Source organism: Melanotaenia boesemani, chromosome 12 (genome assembly GCF_017639745.1).
Source record: "Melanotaenia boesemani isolate fMelBoe1 chromosome 12, fMelBoe1.pri, whole genome shotgun sequence".
Classification (NCBI taxonomy): domain Eukaryota; kingdom Metazoa; phylum Chordata; class Actinopteri; order Atheriniformes; family Melanotaeniidae; genus Melanotaenia; species Melanotaenia boesemani.
The window spans coordinates 13,682,686-13,701,529 of NC_055693.1; the positions used below are offsets into that span (position 1 = coordinate 13,682,686).

Here is an 18,844-nt window from a genome sequence, read left to right on the forward strand (position 1 = left end):
AACCCTATGAACATGAGGTTTTTAAAAGGTGTCTGCTCTCCTGCATTAACTGAAGTTACCAACAGAATCACAAATAGAGTTAGAGCCAGAAGTATTTGGACAATTGCGCCACTTACCGTTTTTGGCTCTGGAAGCCACCACAACAGATTTAAAATCAAACCTGTTAAAGTGAAGTGAATCAAAATGTGTCTGAAGTGCTTAGTATATAAAAAAAATAAAAGATAAGCATAAAATATTACATAAAAAGTAGAGAATTTTTAAACACATTCTCTCAAAATTAAGGTCTAATAATGGACAAATAATTATAAGAACAAATGAGCATCTGACATCACCAGTAAGTAGACTTTCTGAGATGCTCTGAGAGGTTTTTACTCCACCTGTCTTCAGCTGTTTGCCTGTTTTTGGGTCTTCCTGCTTTTTGATTTGTCTTTAGCAAGTAATCAGGCTGAGATCAGTTGATATTCAGAATATTTTGTGATAAGCATCTTTATTATAAAGCACAGTATGTTTATCTTCTCCAAGATTGCTAATAAATTAGTTACTCATTGCTACTACAAGTCAGTGCCATCATACTAAAAGATGTTGATGATGATGTATTTTTGGGTCATGAGTTATTATGAGCCTTACAGTGTTTTCTTTTTCCATCATTCTTGGATAGATTGGTTTTAGTTTAGTCTGTCTGCTGAATGTTGTTTCAGTTTATTAAGATGAATATTCTTTTGTGACAAAAAAAGAAACAAAATGTAATAGGGCTTACCTGTCCTTTGCATCATATGGTGAACAATGTTTTTTGCTCTTGTAAAGTTGTTGTTCCTATGGTACAGTTTGGTAGGTCTGTGTCCTGGAGAGTATTATTATTCAGTTGAAGTTTTTATGAGATATTTTCTTCATGAAAATGATCCTGTAACGACCCACTATTGTGGTCCTCTGTGGATGTCCAGTCCTATTTATGTTGCCAAGTATTTATTGTTTCTCAGAACCACACTCGATTTGGTCATTCTTGACGTTCATGCTGTTTCTTTAATGGATTTGTTTTGGTTGTGCAGACTAATAAATGGCTTGTTTCACTTACAATGGAAGCTACTTTGACCACATTGTGATGGATTCACTGTAACATCTTCCAAATTTAAATGTTACACTTGAATCAACTACAGACTCTCCTCATGCTGGAGGACGAGGAAATAAATGCATAGCCAAAAATGTCCATGAAGCAGCTTTTGAGTAAACTGACCCATTTAAAACAAGGACACTTCACACACTGCCTGTCCAAAACAAGTCATGCAATCTGTATTTTATTGAACCACCTTCACCTTTGATTATATTTGCAGTAGCATTTGTTCTACAAGCATATGTACACTACGGCTTTTCTTTCCATCTAGATGGTGCATTTGTTTTTTGCTAAGATCTTGCATTAACAGGTTAAGTTAGACTGCTGTGTTTTCTTTAGCACGATCAAAGCTATTTCAGTGAAGTTAAAGTCTGTACTCTGGAAAATCATGTTTTATGCTCTCTAAACCACTCTCAAAATATCAGTCCAATCAATCCTGGCATTGTCAACTTAGAATATGCCTATGCCATAAGGGAAAACAAAAATGTATTAATGGAAAACCTGGGCTTTCAGTAAATTCAGGCATTCAGCTTTAATAATTTGGGCACATGATGTTGTTGAACTCAGACCAGACAAACAAAAGTAACCCTAGATCATAAGCTGTGCCCACAGGGTTGTACAATAGATGCTAGGCACATTGGGTGGAGGACTTTGTCCACCATTCATCTTTCCCTAATAGGACCTTTACTCCAGAAAAAGGTTCAAGTTCAAGGAGTCTTTATTTTCCCCGTCGGGTAATTTGCTATGCAGCAAGCAGTAAAACAATCAGTCAGTGCACGATCACACAGAAACAACAGTGAATATCTAATAGGACAGTGATTAATAAAAACAGAAAATAAGTTACTTGTTCTGCAGGGCAGTGGCAGCAGGGACAAAAGAATACATGTATCTGTAGGTCCTGAATTTTGGCAGGATGTACCTGTGCCCTGACCAAAGCAGCAGGAACTCAAGAACCAAGGAGTGGCTCTGATCCATAAGGACTGAACAGGCCTTGCTTAGGACTCGGGTTTGAGACAGAGCTGAGAGGTCATTCAGGTTAATCCCTGCTATTTTCCTACACAGCCTTACAATCACCTGCAATCTGTTTTTACTTTTGATGGGGAGGGAACCATACCTCCAAATAAAAGAGAAAGTTAAAAGGGATGGAATGGAAACAAGAGTTAAACATTTGCATAAAAGGACTATCAACATTTAAACTACAAAGCTTCCGGTAAAAATACATGCACTGATGAGCCTTCTTACACCCAGCATCAGCATAAGGATCAAAGGCAGCCTGTCATCCAAGTGACATTTCTTTTGTTTAAGATTGTTTAAGATTTAAGGTAAATCTGGACTCATCAGCCCAAACTGAAGCATTCCTCCACTGATAAGTGGTTTCTTCAAAGGCTTTGCATCATTTTAGTCCCAATACTTCGAGCTCCGTTCAGACTGCACCTCTGGAAAACATCCCACTTTCATTAATAAACATTCCCCATGACTGCTGTTGATTTATTCAAATTTGATTTCAGCAAACATTAAGGGACTGCAAAGGACCACGATTTATTCCTTTAACATTTTTTCCTCAGAGATGTTGTCCACCACTATCCTTCCAGATTTTATTAAAGCAATGGACAGTTTAACCCAATTCATGTTGTTTCAGTAATCTTAATTATTTTGTTTGCTTGCTAAAGAACAATAATTTGATCCTTCTGAAATGGAGTAACATATTTTCCATGAATGAAGGGTAGTGGTTTAAGGAAGATTAAATAGCTTGTCAGCTGCAATATATTCATTTCTGTAATACTTTTCCTACTAGAGGATCTTATTTGCTTAGATGAATCCAGGTGGTGATTTTTTTCTTTTTTCTTTGGCCAGACATTGTGTCTAACTGCTGTAATTCTTGAAACCATTTGAGATTGTGAATCTACTTACATTAAATTTGAATCTGTCTTCAGCTGTAATGAATATGTTTGGTACAAAGCTATAATATAATAAATTCTGTCATTAACCAAATTCATACAGACCCTATGGCAGTGACATGTTTCATACCATGTATTCATCATTATCTTGTAAGTATCACATGTCATTACTTTCAGATAAAATGTGTTTGAAACAAATCTTTTTATTTTTTTTTTTTTTTTTTACACAATAAAGCAGCGAAAAGCTCGGACAGCTCTGAAGGTGGATGTCCTTAAAATGCACCTCCAGTACAACTTACAATGGAGCCTTTGTGATTGTGGCACTGATATCTCAGGTTTCCACGTCTTAAATCTTTGTTAAAAACCAACAGATGGTTTAAAAAGATATTAACAAAAGCCATCAAAAGGTTCTTTGTCCAAAACTTTTTCAAGTGAAGGAAGCTTTTAAGGAGAACAGGTGTAAACTAATACCACAGCAAGCTCATGTTAACTTCTTTTCCCCCTCCAATCATCCCACAGGTGGGAAAGATCCGAAAGACTGCAGCCCGGAAGAGGGAGTACCACATACTCTTTATGGTTCTGACAACAGCAGCCTGCTACCTGTTGTGCTGGATGCCTTACGGTGTCGTGGCCATGATAGCGACATTTGGCCCGCCCAACACGATAAGCCCCGTGGCCAGCGTGGTACCCTCTCTACTGGCTAAGAGCAGCACCGTCATCAACCCTCTCATATACATACTTATGAATAAACAGGTGAGCCAGAAGGATTTATTCCCTCTTTTTGTGTGTTGCATAAATCTAAAGTTGACATTTTGACAATAAAAACACTTTGGCATGAACAACAGCTTTATTTGCACAGTAAAAAAGGACAAATAACAGCTTAAATCATACAAATGGTCCATTTAAATATCAGTTCAAGTGTAATAAGAAGAGAATTCACTGAAAAATACAAATCAAAAACACCCTAAGGCTGCTGGAAGTGAAACCGGACTTTCACTCTTACTACAACTGCAGAAAGCTGCAGAGAGGAAAAATGGTGCTGAACAATCCCTCAGAGGCAGTGTGGTGCAGAAATTCCCACCAAACATATTGAAAACAAGACATAACAAATAGGTCTCCAGAGTTAAGAGCGGAGGGGAGGAGGGGGGGGATCAGAGTGGGGAAAGTTTAATAAACATGATCTCTGAACATGTTCCCACATCACCAGTTAATTGCCATCACAATTTAGAGTTGATGTCAACTTCCAGTACAATGTCAAGTATTTTAACACCGGCAATAAATCTGTCATCTTGAAGTGGGCAAAAAATTTTAAATTAAATTTGACCTTCAGCATTCTAGAAAGAAGCAATAGTCCCTCAAAAGTCCCGCTATTACTCCTCATCCTGCTTTTAACCCACCCAGCTGACACATTATCAAAGATGTAATTTGGCACAATATTAAGATGCAAAGATGAAGTTGCCAGAAGGCATTGCACTTGATTAAGTGTCTTTAAGGAACAGCTGACAGCGTCACCCTAGCTGGGTATGACCGACAAGCATGCATTAAAATCTGCAAACACCACTTAGAAAACTAAAATCTTAAAGCACAACTGCCTCCTAAAACATTAATGTCAATGACATGTAGCACAGTAAAGCACAGACAGTTTTAAGACTTAGCCCTGATCATGATTTGCATGCTCTGTGCACTGGAAAGTAATCAGAGAATTACATATACAATATGTTCAGGGACGTTTGCACCTTCAGTGTGCTACAATCACAAGCACTAAGATAGTTTTTCATTTATCTCAACACAGATTTAAAACCTAAAGAAGAGCTGAAAACCTGCATGACTTAAGATGAATCCTCAAATCTCCTTTCAGCATTAAACAGTTTCTTTATGCTGACTTTACCAGGTTTCTTTACTTTAAAAAAAAGTCTTTAAATAACTGGGGCTGGGTATCATATCTCAGTTTATGTACATATAGCTCATCTTACAACATGGGTCCTTTTATCAATTCTTCTGGGATTATATATTTCTATACAGTAGTAATACTGCTAAGGCAGATATTAAACAACGTTCCTTACTATATCATCAATATTTCATTGTTGGAAATGCATACACTACAATATCTGAGTTACATCATTTTTCATCAATGTGATGAAGTACCTTTGCGTTGTAAGTAATTCGCTGAATTACTTTTCATCGTCAAAATTTCATCAAAATGTTATTTTTTGTACACTGATCAGCTGCAACATTGGCAACCTCTGAAAGGAGACATGAATTGCCCCAACCATCCGTTTACAGTCTGATGACACATCTGAGAAACAATAAAGAGGATGCTTCTTTTATAAAGACAAGTCAGCAAAATAAAGCACACACCATCATGACAACAGCCTCCCCCAACAGGGCCATGCAACCCAGAGAGGGCTTGAAAAGGTAGAAAAGATTAAGGACACATCGTGGGAGGATGTGTTTAAAACAACAAATGGTCATTTAAAAATAAGACAAAGCTACACTTCTTAATATGTATTATACAACTGAAACTTCCTGAATGACTATATTTTTTGTCTAGCTTTGAAAATGATAATTACCAAAGGTCTCTGCAAGATCCCATTACCCTCCCCCCACCCTCATAGCTACTATCTCTAGCTCCCTGACTATTTATAAGGCATGGCTGTAGCTACTGTCATTCTAATGGTATGAGAGCTTTAATTAAGGAAATATTTTCATAAAATGTCAATGTCCTGGATTTCTTGGATTCTTGGTTTTGGATTTCTTTTGGGAACCAGAACCTACTGGTTGTCAAAAGGTACTGCACTTTTCTAGCTGTAATTATAAAAATACCAGAAATAGAAGTAATAGTGATAATGATTAAGATATATTTTCTCCACAAACACAATTACACAACTTCCTTCTTCAGCAGACAAAAGGAACTTTTGCTTGACTGAAAATACTTTAATTTACAACAAGCTTTAAATGAACTTGGTGAATGAGAACTACTAACAACCAGTGTACTTGACATGGAGTCTTGAAAGTCCCAGCTGCTCAACCCTTGGGACCCAAAATATCAACTTCCACTGTCCAGCAGCGAGATACCACAAAAAACCCCCAGAGGTCCAGTATCCATGCTCCAAAGAGTCAGGAATGAGGAGAATCTGCTCAATAGTTGGTGCATAGTAATACTGCAGCTGATCAGTGTAGTTTCTAAACATAAAACCAACTAAATTTACTAGATCATGACTCATCTCAGCTAATCAATGTCATTATGGAATTAACACTAATCCTGAAAAAGAAAGCATAATAGGAGGCTTTTTTTTTCAATTTTTTCCCTATTTCTTTGTTTTCACAGAGTACGAATTGCACATTCCTCAGGGGGAATGAAAAAAAAAAAAGACTGCATGTTTAAGTAGTATCAGTATATTTTCAGAAATACCCAGCCCCAGTCAAACCTTAGAAATAGTTTCTTTCTACATTACTACAGCAGAGTAATCTACTTCACATCAAACAACCTAAACATTTCTGTGACATTTTCAAAAGTTGACATTAAAGTTTTCATATCTTTCATCAAACCACTACCAACAACACGCACACACATTATTTTATACAAAATATGTCAAAAGGCAAAAAAAATTCTGACTGCATATCTACTTTAAAAAAAAACAAAAAAAAAAAAACCTTCTTTTCCATGCTGACGTAACACCTTCAGACCTGTCTGCAGACGTGGCACCGGCTCATTGTAAAAAAAAAAAAAAAAATCATCCTATTTGGAGATAAATGAAAAAATGTGAAAATATTACAGGTCCAAATTCCTCTTTTATAATTATCTTCACTCCAAGCCATGGATGGGTACAGACTAAAATTAGAGGATTCAGGAAATATGAAGCATGTATAGTTGTAGGGAATGCACTTCATGCTGTTACATAACAGAGGAATAACCCTGCAGAGAGCTGCACATAAGCAGACAGAAGAGCAGAGGTGAGCTCCAGTAAGGGTGTGGTGGTGGGGGCTGGTGATTGTTGAGGCAGAACTAAAAAGCAAAAGTAAATCACTTCAGAAAGACCTGCTGCTCTCCACATCTCAGGCAATCATACTGAATGGTACTGCAGCCCTGCCACAGTATGTACTGCATTTGTCTGAACAGTCACAAGGCAACCCGAGGAAAGTGATCACCAGGAACTGTTCTGTTCTGAGCACCTGTTTCTTCTCAAAGATCCATTTTTTGGCCCCATTTACTTTAATTTAGTAACATAATTGCACCCTAAACAAACTAATATGTGTAGAGGAATTGACAAACTGGTGGCTGTCAGTCAGTGTGCACAAGACAGTAATTAAGTATTGAAGTTAACACCATCAGTAGTGAAAAATGAACCCACCATGACAACACCAAACAATTTCTGTTTTTGTTGTACAGTAATATGTACAGTAATACAACAGCAGTCACAGCTTTACAATCTGCCTCTAAAACCACACATTCTTCTCCATGTGTTGTTGCTATATGTTGATAAATGTTGTATTTGTGACATTCAGAGTGGATGCTTTGTGTATTTATTCACATCCCTCTTGACCAGTAAAAAAAAAAAGAGAATAAACAGTGGCATTCTTTCAAGTGGAGAACCACCCAAACTACTATAAAACACAGATTCTACACGACTGAAACATACCAGTTATTGAAAATTCACACTGATTTGTTGCTACTCTAGTCAGCTCCACAGCTAACGTGGCTCAGCTAAAGCAGTTAACGTTTTAGTTTTCTTTTCCAGCTCCAGTCTGTGGTGAAGTAAACCATCTTTGATGAAGACAAAGTCTTTCAAAAAACTCCATGTTTATCCCTCCCTGGAGGGCTATGGCTTATGCTCTTCATGGGTCTAATTTGAAACTTGTAAGCTTCAGCCTTCTTGTCTGCTGTGGCTTTATTGCACCTCTCCCTTGGTCAGCCAGAAAGGGCCAGGGTGTGTGTGTGTGTGTGTGTGTATCTGTGTACATTTGATTGGGTTCGGAGGGTTAGGTTTCATATTTCAAATGTCACAGTTGACGGTGCTAAAGCCTGGAAGAGTGACGCGTCCCTTCCTCCTGAGGTCACTCTCGGGGCCTGTGTTAATCCGTTGGATCAGGCTCTTCTCGTAGAGGAGGGGATGGTAGGCACCCAGTGTACAGGCAGCATCATAATAACGCTCGTGGTAGTGGCACAGGTCAGTCTGCCTCATGGAGGGAATGTACTCGTACACATGCACCTGCTCGCACAGTGCCATCATCAGGAGGATGCCTGCAATGGCAACAAACAAAGAGTGAGCATTAATATTTAAAGGTTAAAAATGTTATTACAATGAGACCAAAACTTGAGTCATGGAAGCATGAATAATGAAATTGGATAGCTCATTTACATATTAAGCTATTTATATAATATTTCACCTTCTAACTCTTCCATTTCTGGGACTGGTCCATGCATGTGGCAAATACAAAAAGTTGCAAGACAGTGCTAATTTTAAGAACCTGCGCTGGGTGAATCATACAGTTTTATACCAAAAGATGGGTTTTTAAAATGAGCTTTTTTTTAAATGTGAGTGGAGCCACTAAAAACAAGCTAAAAATATGCCAACGCATCTACAGGCTACAACTTTCTGGTCCTGTATACTTCTACCTCCCAAAGGGAAAGTTTGCCACCATACCATGAAGGTGGTATTACACAAGAAGCTTGATGTTAGCTAGCTTCAGCAACTACACCTTGTGTTCCAGCTGTAGATGTTTGAGAGGAAGTGGAGTGATGCCGGACACCATGAAATTTCCTCTCGCTCTAGTGAAGCAACAATTAAGAGACAATTTTAGAAAGTTAAGATGGCCTAACATTAAGGCCTTCCCTTTGCTCTTTCTTATCCACAATCCATATTTATTTAACTAAAACTGAATGATGACAGTATAACAAGTGCTAAATTAATTAAATGCAGTAATGATGTTATTATGGCTTATTTTGTATAAGAGCTACTTTCTGCAAAGTTCAGCTGTGACATCAATATGCTGTAAACAGATCATCTTCTCAATTCATGTATTTGTGAGTAAAAACAGCCTTTATGTTGTTAGTTATACAGAATATACTGAAGCTTACAAACTTTATATCTATGTATGATCCGCTGGTCCAGAATTCTATATTTCTGCATGTTAGCCATGATTTTGGCACTTTTCTTTTTTGTTTTTGCCATTTATGAAAAATATGAACAATTGTGCAATCATGAAAGACTTTCATACAACCACACAAGGCTCCTTTACTCACCACATTCACACAGAAAACAAGAGCAGCCTGAGACTGAGGAGACAGGTTAATAACTTGTAAATCAACTTATTTTGTAACCGATGGACTACAAGGGGACCTTCTGGGAGAGAGTAATATTTGGCTCTTCTTAATGTTTATCAGCTAGATGGAAACTTTGTCTACTTGAGTCTAAATTTGACCTCATCGGAATAAATATATCAGTTTACTTTGCATAAGTAGTGAATGGTATTTTCAAATCCTTCGTGTAAACATTAAAAGAACTAGAAGTGCACATCCTCCACCAAGTCCGATTCTTACTTTCACAATTTTAAAGCAAGTGACCCTTTTCTTTTATGCACCACATTTTAAGGGATTCCATTGTGAAGAATCATGGAATTCTACACAATCCCATTTTGCTACGAGACCAACATGCCACTGCCTCTTGCATTGGAAGTGGAAAAGGGTACTCGAGCATTACAGCTAAAATGCACAGATGTAATTATTAATAATCTGAAATGCGACCTGAAAAACACATTGCTTTGTTGAAGCCAGAAAAATGGCAAATTACTGATTTAATCTTTAACAAAGTGCCATACATTATCTTTTGTATGAAAAATCTTAATAACTAAGTAAATCTGTCAAATATGTGTATAGTGGAGTTTAAAGGACAACATTAAATAGTAGGTCTAAATAAGAATTAGTTACAGTACTGGAGGAAAGTACATGGTCATCAGTCCCCATGTAGTTGACGATTAATGTACCTGCGAGTAGATGCCTCGGTGGACAAATCGGATTTGCAAGGTGCATTAGTGTTCTTTATATTCAGTACATCTTTTGAAAATGCTTTTTACTTGGAAATTTCAACAAAGATGTGAAGCACCTCTTACTACACATGTGATTCTCAGCTCAAACATTAAGCCCATTTGTGCTGAAATAGATCAGGTGTGCTAAAAAAATAAATAAATAAATAAAAATAAAATCTTGAAAATGGAACTGAAGACATGAAACATGGAGACAGGGTAGCATGCTCCACACGAAACGTTTTACTTCATGTGACATGTTGGTGCAGTGCCAAGAGCAGTAAGCACACATATATTTAGCTACCTTTTGTTGTTTGCCATTCCTCCTTGCTTTGTAGTTTCATGCTGATTTCTGTTTATCATTCTCTCTGTGGTGATTGTTATTCTGCATGCAGCTCTCCACCGTCACCACTCCTTTCCCACTGCTGCTTTCCAGTCAGAACATTCTCAAAACAACTGAGCGGAACCCCTCTGACAGAATGCATTTATTATGTGAGCACGAGTTGGAAGCCAAGCATTCTTTTTTTTAAAACAAGATCTGATTTTAATTAATAAATAAATAAGTAACCCTGAACAAGTGTAAGTAAAACCACATCAGCCACTCTGTTTGCTCATATTACTGTACCTGAGGAGAACAACACAGCATTGGGCAAATTTTCCTCAGACAACAAAACAATGAAACAATGAATTCTTTAAAAAGAAAAAAAGAAAACACAATATCTTCATATATATAACAAATAACTAAAACACACCAACTGAAGACAAAAATCGTTTAAAATATTTTTTAAAGCATTTGAGTGAATATTCTTTTTTAAATTATTTTTTTTTTCCTGCATAGTTACCATTTTCTGAGATGTTTATATTTTTTTCCATAACTGTTATTGTATTCCTCTTTGATGTGCTATGTTCCCACAAAACCAGTGGAGAGGAAAATATGTTTTTTTTTCACTAGGTTGCGACCTAATTAGACACGTTTGGACCTCAAAGATTGGATCTGTGTTTATTTTCACAATTTCTATCATGTGGTTAAAAAAACTTGCCTTGACTTGTAATTCTGAGGCAAAAAAATGCTGTAAAGAGACGATATCTTCTTTCCTCACAATACCTTAGAAAGAAAAATAACCAGATAAAAGGCTGACTGTACTGGCAGCATGTTTTGCTTGGTGTGTTTTCATGTCTTCATACTAAAGGGTTTTGCACTTCTGAAACCAAAGACCATTCACCCCTTAAGATGTCACGAAGTCTCAGCGTGTAGTGCAAGTACGTCGTGCTCACGCTCTCTTTCTGACTGTCTCCCTCAGTTCTACAGGTGTTTCCTGACTCTATTCCACTGTGATCATTGGTCGTCAGAGAACGGCAACACTTCAATGCCCTCTAAGACTACGGTGATCCCTCTGAACCGCAGAGTCTACAGCAACACGGTGGCCCAAATCTCCACTGATGCTCTCAACTAGTGTTGCACTGCCACATCCATCTCCTCCTCGACAACACAAACTAAGCCCGAACGCCGTAAACAACATCCTATGGGAACCACTGTCACGTTAAATCACCAATAACTCAGCTTCATGGCTACACTTATGTGAACTACAGTGGAATGTGGACCAATGCATGAAGCATTATAAAGCTAAATGTCTTTATGTGAGCTTGTGTTTGTACAGCAAGGCATCAATGTGTATTCAGTTTGAAGTTTTACATTTGCTTTTAATGTACTGAGACAGATAAATACATGTTTTTAACCCCATATATTAAATTCCTGGATCTAAGTAAACACACACGACCATTACACCAGTGTGACTGCTTAACATCTCATTCCTAAACCATCTACGTTATGCTGTAAGAACAGTCTCCTCCATTCCAGGAAGACTTTCTCCAAGATTTTAAGCCTGGCTGCTGGGATTTGCTCTAACTCTACTGCGAGATTAAGCCTGCCACTGATGTTGGGTGATAAGGCCTGGCTCACCGTCAGCCTTACAGTTTATCCCAAAAGGTGTTTTGGTGTCTGAGTTTCTTCCAGGTCAAATTCAGAAAAGGGACACTTAAATCCTTCCTGCAATGTCCAGTGTTGTATAAAACCAGCCCAAAACGTGAACAACAACATATGGACACCGATCATCGGCCATATTTTATTTATTTTCAGCGATTTTGGGCCCGTTTTCCTGTTTTCCCACCAATGTTGACTTGCTTGCTTGCTCAGCTTCCTTGTTCAAAGCACCTGTGCCTGGTTTGATGTTCTTTTTTATGACAGAGGTCGCAGTCAATGGAGGACACAAAGCTGCATGACTGATGGAGAGTGTTCAGCTACTCCTCTGACAATACCAAGAACTAATTGGAGAAAATGGAGAAGAAAACAACAAAGTGGGAATAAAAGAAAGAGAGCGGATTGACAACATCCAGTGGGGGACATTTTAAATGCAGTGTGCACATTTTTTCAGTGTGAAATACGTGAACATTATGCAGATCACATTCAACATGCCGGGATCGATGAATATAAAAGAATACAATCATTTCTGTTGTATCAAAAGTCGGGTATCTTTGTTTTCACTGATACAATTAACTATCTTATCACTTCTTTACTTCCTTTAACATTCTCTTCTGGTCGTAAATCCATACATATTTAATAGTTATTGAATGGAAGCACGCCTTTAGAAAGCTAATGTGAGCTAAAACAACGCTGCAATAAATCCGCTTTCAGTACATTAAAACTATTCAGATAATGTTAGATTGTTTTTCCATTTAGTGACATAACAAATCTTTCCACGATAGTTCAAACAAAAACTAAGTGTCAACATTCATGAGACTGATATTTCTTCTTTTGTAGGGCAGGTGAAGTGGCATTAGCTTTAGCTCAGTGTTCTTACTAAACTTCATAAGCACTGCTTATGTGTGTTTCAGTCATCTTCAATACAGTGTGTCCAGAAAATTTTTTATCACTGTGTTCATGCTGAGGACTTCTTCTTTCTCCAGATGATCTCTGTTATGGTAATTTCAAGGATTCAGCTTCATTGATTTTATTCGTGCCCCCCCCCCCCACAGAAAAACAACAACAAACAAGAAAAAGAACTAGTGCCTATTCTTTGTTGCTCTTCAGTTCGTCATTTGTGCCACTGTAAAGCTGTTCAATCAAATTTTGTGCTTTAATCAGTAGTTTAGTAAACTGATGTACTAATTTGAATTAAGTATCTTTTCCTGCCTTTACTCCAGCCTCTGTAGTGCGTCCACTGTAAATACTACCGAATCCTACAAATCATCACATGAAGACCGTGCCCTAACTTTCACTTTCTATGTGTTAAACTATTTCTAATCTTGGATCTGCATGTATTACTTTGTGTCTTAATGCTTCGTCTTTAATATGGTTTGCATTGTCTGATTGTAAGGCTTTTGTTTTTGCATGAATATTTTTTGTACATTCATTTCTAGGTTCCTCATTAACAACTGAGACAGAAACAAGAACTCAAACCTGTATTAAAAGAAAAAAAAAACTATTCTCTGGGCAGCAAAGCTGCAATGTTCCTTAATCAAATACACAATATTACCAACCAAAGAGCACAATGTGATGTCTGAGGGAGAAGGTAAACATCTGATGACACTGCTGCAATGCAACACACTCAAAGAGCAAGTTAGGGTATTTCATAATGCTTCTTTGGGGTCTCTAATCCCTGTCAACAAATTTCTGAACAGGTAAAACCCAGGATGTGTCAACTGGACACTTAATAAACAAAATCAGTGGTGACAAACTCTTACTCACTAAAACATTATAGGGATTTGCTCAAATGGGTTTTTGCATCCACACAGAAATGGTTGTGCCTGAAGCCAAATGTGTATTCTGACAATCTGACTTGAGTTTCTGTGTAACGTCTTTTCATTCCGTTGTATTTTACTGTTGCATTTAATTGTTTTAATAAATGGCATTGCTGTGGAAAAGATACACTGCATTTCTGTATCTTAATCTAGGCGGAAAATTCTTGTGAGAATACCACAAGTTAAATTATCTATAAGCATTTTTCTAGACGCTAGCAATTCTGCTAACTAGTCAAACACCAGTTTATATCCATGTTGTCAAGGTTTATGTAATAAATGTTGTGTAGGCTGAAGAAATTTAATAGCTTGGCAGCTGGGAGTCATGACTCCAGTTAAGTACCTGACTATATTTAAAATATTCATCTGTCCCTGAGCTTTGGTGTCGAATAATGCCTAGAAAAGTATTTTTGCAGGCCTTTAAGTCACATTGAAGCTAACCCTTTGGACTTTTGGATCCATCGCTGCATCATCACTTCATGATGCTAGTAATGAAAAATGTATTTTGATTTCAACCCCTGGAGGACAGTAATAATATTTCTAATCTCCCTACAGGATTCCATGGACTGTTTAATCAAGCTATAGTCAGAGTTTGACCTGCCCATATTAAATTAGACCACAATCTGTGTCCCAGTATACATGCACAGCAGGAGTATGCTCAATGCTGCAATGCTGTGGACTTTGTGAAAAGACATTCCAGACATTCAGCTGCTTTGCTGCAGAGAAGGCGCTTTGTTAGGAATTTGGCTACATTAATGTACTGTTCATTTAGGGTGCAGTTACACCAGGATATTCTGGGGATCCCGGTTTGAGTGGGCAAGGAATTCTGAAAAATTTCCCACCTTCCCTCTATTTTTGTTTGCTTTCACACTGTCCTACTCAAGCAAAACAAATCGGCAGGACAATATCATGCAAGTTTATGGAGTCTTGCAGTTTTTTTATTTGACTTTGGTCCTAAAACTTAATACAGTTTGAAAGAATATGTCCAGTATGAGCAGCAGGGACACACATTACATCACTTTCACCCTTTGGTTCAATGGATGGTCTGTTTGTTTTCACACTGCAAGGTTCCCACGGTATTTTAGGGTAGGGTATGGTGAACTGCTTTTAGATGCCCTGATTCTTTTATTCCCCTTCTACCTTGCTATTTGTTATGCCGTTGTCCTAGATGTTGTATGTTAATTGTTATGTTAAAAAATTTTAAAAAATAAAATTGGGGGGGGGGGGATTTTTTGGACTTGCTAAAATAGGCTGCTTCACTCAGATTTACGAAATGCACAGTTGCATGCTTTTCTCCGATTCAACAGTATGACTACGTGAAAGACAGCCTTCAGCACCTGGTATAAAAACAAAATCCTAACAGGCTAACATCAACATCACATGTAATATCTCATGGAAAGATGTGTACAAGCTTAATGCTTGTAAAGTATAAGAGTTGCTCCTTGCTGACCATGAAAAAGAATAAAATTTTAAGTTAACCTGCATGTTGGCTTAATTTTCCTATTACATTAAATGCTGTCTATAACAGTTCAATTAAACGTGTAGCCAAAATTAGCACTACCTAAATAAAAGAAAAACAAAAAAAAACTAGTGTGCAAGTACATTGTCATAATCAAACAGTTGTAAACAAGGGCAGAGTAAAAATTAATGTTCTTTTACTTCTAGTAAAATATTTTAAAAAAGTATCTACAATAATGAATAGGTTTCTAATAATAGCTAAATTATTGATGTTTTAAGGGGTCAGCCCTAGCTTCAAACCAAACATTACTTTTGTGTACACAACACCAAAAAGTTCTGAATTTCCACTTCTATTCAAATGCAATGAGTCAAACAGAACCCTTCACAGTAAAAATATTTATGTTTTAGTTTTTTCAACATCCAGCTTTACAGTAAGACTCCAAGAACTGCTTCAAAACACTGAAGATAGATTTTTGACAAGTTCGTTCAATAGCGGCAGTGAAAATGCCAGAAAATACTGGGGATCAAATATAAGAATAATGGTCTGTCAGACAAGATTCCAGCTATAATTGGATTTCTTTTGAACACAGCTGTGAGGAGGCCAAATCACACTGAAATGTCTAGGAAAAAAAATAAAAAGAGGAGACCCACATGAATGCATACTGACACAGTGAAGAGCTCCTAACATGAGCTTATAGTTGTCACATTTCTGCCATCTCCAGCATGGATTGGAGAGCAATGCTGCACATTGATAATGCCACTGTCCATACTAAGGATGAAAATTTAGAAATTCTGTGTGTCATTTCACAATCTTTGTGAGGTCTGAAACCATGAGGTTGTGGGAACTAAAACGCTGAGCTTCCAGAATAATATGTTTTTTTGTGTTAGTGTAAAATTCTGGCTATTGTTGCAGGTTAAGATTAGCTTAAAGGTTAGGTTAGTTAGTGGAAGTGGCCAAGGAATGCACTGTGTACACATTAAGTCCCTTAAAAGATAGCAATATAAGGAAATGTGTGTGTGTGTGTGTGTGTGTGTGTGTGTGTGTGTGTGTGTGTGTGTGTGTGTGTGTGTGTGTGTGTGTGTGTGTGTGTGTGTGTGTGTGTGTGTGTGTGTGTTTGCCACAGGAGAAAGTTTGGGAATGTGAGATTAGAGTACAGAGGCAACTGGAGGGCAGCAAACAGACACTGAATGTGTACCAAACTATGTATGTGTACGTGTGTGTACTCACCTATGAAGCCAGATGAGGGAGGATTGGGCTGGATGTTCTCCTGAGTGTTGCCCTGAATCACATCCCAGAGTCGCCACACGTAGCTGGGGTGAAGGATGTAGAAAGGTTGGTCAGGGTGGAGTTTGCGGTGCTCCATGTATGGACCAAACAGGTTGTAGTCTGGATTGGCAAACCACTAGCAAGAGAAGAGAGGAATAAAAAACCTTAAATAAGACAGCAAATAGGGTAAATCTTTTGATTTTTCTTGATATTTTATTGATTCAAATTTATATTATTTACTATTAATTTAATTATCAATATAGAAATTCATGTTATTTACATACATAATATGTAATACACATAATATTTTGTGAAACGTTCCAATTCAACGTCATCTACTTAGTATGGAATTGTGTTTATTTCTTTTTAAGTATAACAGCTTGGACCAACTCAAGCCTTTCACAAGACAGCAGTTTTTATAAGTAAGGAGGTTAAAAAGAGCTAGCTTTCCTGTCTGCACGCACAGTGTGCAGGTGAAGAGACAGGACTTCACTGATGCAACTAAAAACACAATTATGTGTGGCCCTTCTCACAGGTGGATTTTTTACACAGGTATTTTTGAAGCTACAGATGAAATGTAAAAGATAACAGCATAGAATGAGATTGATAGAATAGCAGTTTACTCCATGCAACTGCAATCTGGGTCTGATCTCTGCAAATGGAGACTTTTCACTGATGTCTGCAATAACAAGCAAAGTCATGTATGATTCTCATTTTAGATAACAGCATAATGTAACCAGGCATTTTATGGAGTTAAAGATGGGATGTAGGATCCAGCAGCAGTTGAGACTGACAGCAGATGTTCACTCCTTGCAGCTGCATCTACTGTGTGTCTTATCAGCATGAGGTTGTCAGAATATCAGTGTACACTACATGTTTTGTTTTTTTTTTTCCTTCAGTGTGTAAAATTATGATATATCAAGGCAAACTACAGTGCTGTGAAAAGGTTGTTAGTTATTGTTACCAACTCTGCCATTCATCAGCTCAGTTTTTCCACTGGCTTTCCCCTCAAACCACAAATTAATTTTTTCTCATGTTTCTCCTGATCCCCTGGTCTCTTTAAAGATTATCTGGCTTATAATAATAAGGCTGTGCTCTGTCAAGTGCGGTTATACTGACATTTTCATTCCCCTGAAGTGTCAAAACCCCTGTGTCAATCCATATATTTTTTTTTTACTATGAATCTCTATCTATCTTAACGCTCCTTTATACTATTTTAAGGCTATATACAATTACCAAAACTGCTCTAAGTATTACTATAGACACTTTATGCCACTAACATAGTTAAGCAGCAAGTTGCATTATAATATTAAATAACAAGCAAGAAATAGAAAACAACTAAAAGTCTTCTTTTCTTTAAAAAAAATATCTAGAGGGGATGTTTAGATAGTTTGCCAATTAAATTACTTGTTAGTCTCAACATAAAAAAACAGCAAAGTGTAAACCAATAAAGAAGATAAAAAGCTGGACATGTTTTAATTGATGGAGAGAACGCTGCACCCTGCCTTTAATCTTTCTGATGAACTGGCACTTCAGATCTATCACCACGCCTGACTGACACAGCATTCTCTCATTGAACTCAAAACTATTCTGGATTCAGAATCTTAATTAAAAATCACCAAACGTGTCTTTTAACTATCAGCCTCAGTACTGGCAATACAGATCGTGTTCCTTTTTTCCCACTACAACCTAAATGCAAGGTGTTACCCTTCAAGCCTTCAATCAACATTTCCAAGGTGCATCATCATGTAAAAAAAAAATGTCAAAATTGATTAAACATGAGGCCAAAGTCAATAGCTTACAAAATAAAAGTTAGAATGATAAATCACAGTTGGATTTTCATCACAAGGCTGAAAGATAAAAATGCTTCCAGGTAAACCTCAGCTTTTAGAAGACTTTTTTCAATAGGTCATATGTTGTTATGGGTTAATACAAATTACAGAACCACGGTCAATGCGATTATAGCCACCGCATGTAGGCACATGTCACTTTCATTTTATTTCCTCCACCTAGGAGGTGGTCATGTATTCAGTGGCGCTGGCTTGTCTGTCTGTTAGCAACATAACTTAAAAAGTTATGGAAGGATTTTGGCATCATTTTCAGGAAATCAGTAAACATTATTTTACATAGTATCTGAGGACCAATTGAGGAACTGAAATTGATGCTTGCCTTGTAATTGTTTGCTAATTAACTCCAAATTTATAATTAATACACTGGTATTGGTTATTTACTGTGAACGTTATTTGACCTTGCTATTGAATTATTGGGTAACAAGTAGTTTCTACTTATGTTCTA

At 37.2% G+C, this 18,844-nt stretch overlaps 2 protein-coding genes across 5 annotated transcripts in view; one reads left to right on the forward strand and one right to left on the reverse strand.

The window, feature by feature from the left end:
- The window catches only part of tmtops2b (teleost multiple tissue opsin 2b), a 47,565-nt gene extending 34,507 nt beyond the window's left edge, over positions 1-13,058 (forward strand). For 2 of the 3 annotated variants that reach the window (XM_042001559.1, XM_042001558.1), the window contains 2 exons: positions 3,526-3,759; positions 11,331-11,841. In XM_042001559.1, coding sequence (XP_041857493.1) covers positions 3,526-3,759; positions 11,331-11,483 — 387 coding nt within the window. In that variant the 3' untranslated portion in view covers positions 11,484-11,841. Of the gene's footprint in view, positions 1-3,525; positions 3,760-11,330; positions 11,842-12,993 lie in introns of those variants that run through there. The other variant, XM_042001560.1, reaches the window with a different exon arrangement.
- st6gal2a (ST6 beta-galactosamide alpha-2,6-sialyltranferase 2a) overlaps positions 3,840-18,844 on the reverse strand; it is a 53,702-nt gene continuing 38,697 nt past the window's right edge. For both annotated transcript variants that reach the window (XM_042001556.1, XM_042001557.1), the window contains exons 6-7: positions 16,511-16,685; positions 3,840-8,248 (exon numbers count right to left, since the gene is read on the reverse strand). In XM_042001556.1, the coding sequence (XP_041857490.1) occupies positions 8,001-8,248; positions 16,511-16,685 (423 nt within the window). In that variant the 3' untranslated portion in view covers positions 3,840-8,000. The remainder of the gene's footprint in view (positions 8,249-16,510; positions 16,686-18,844) is intronic.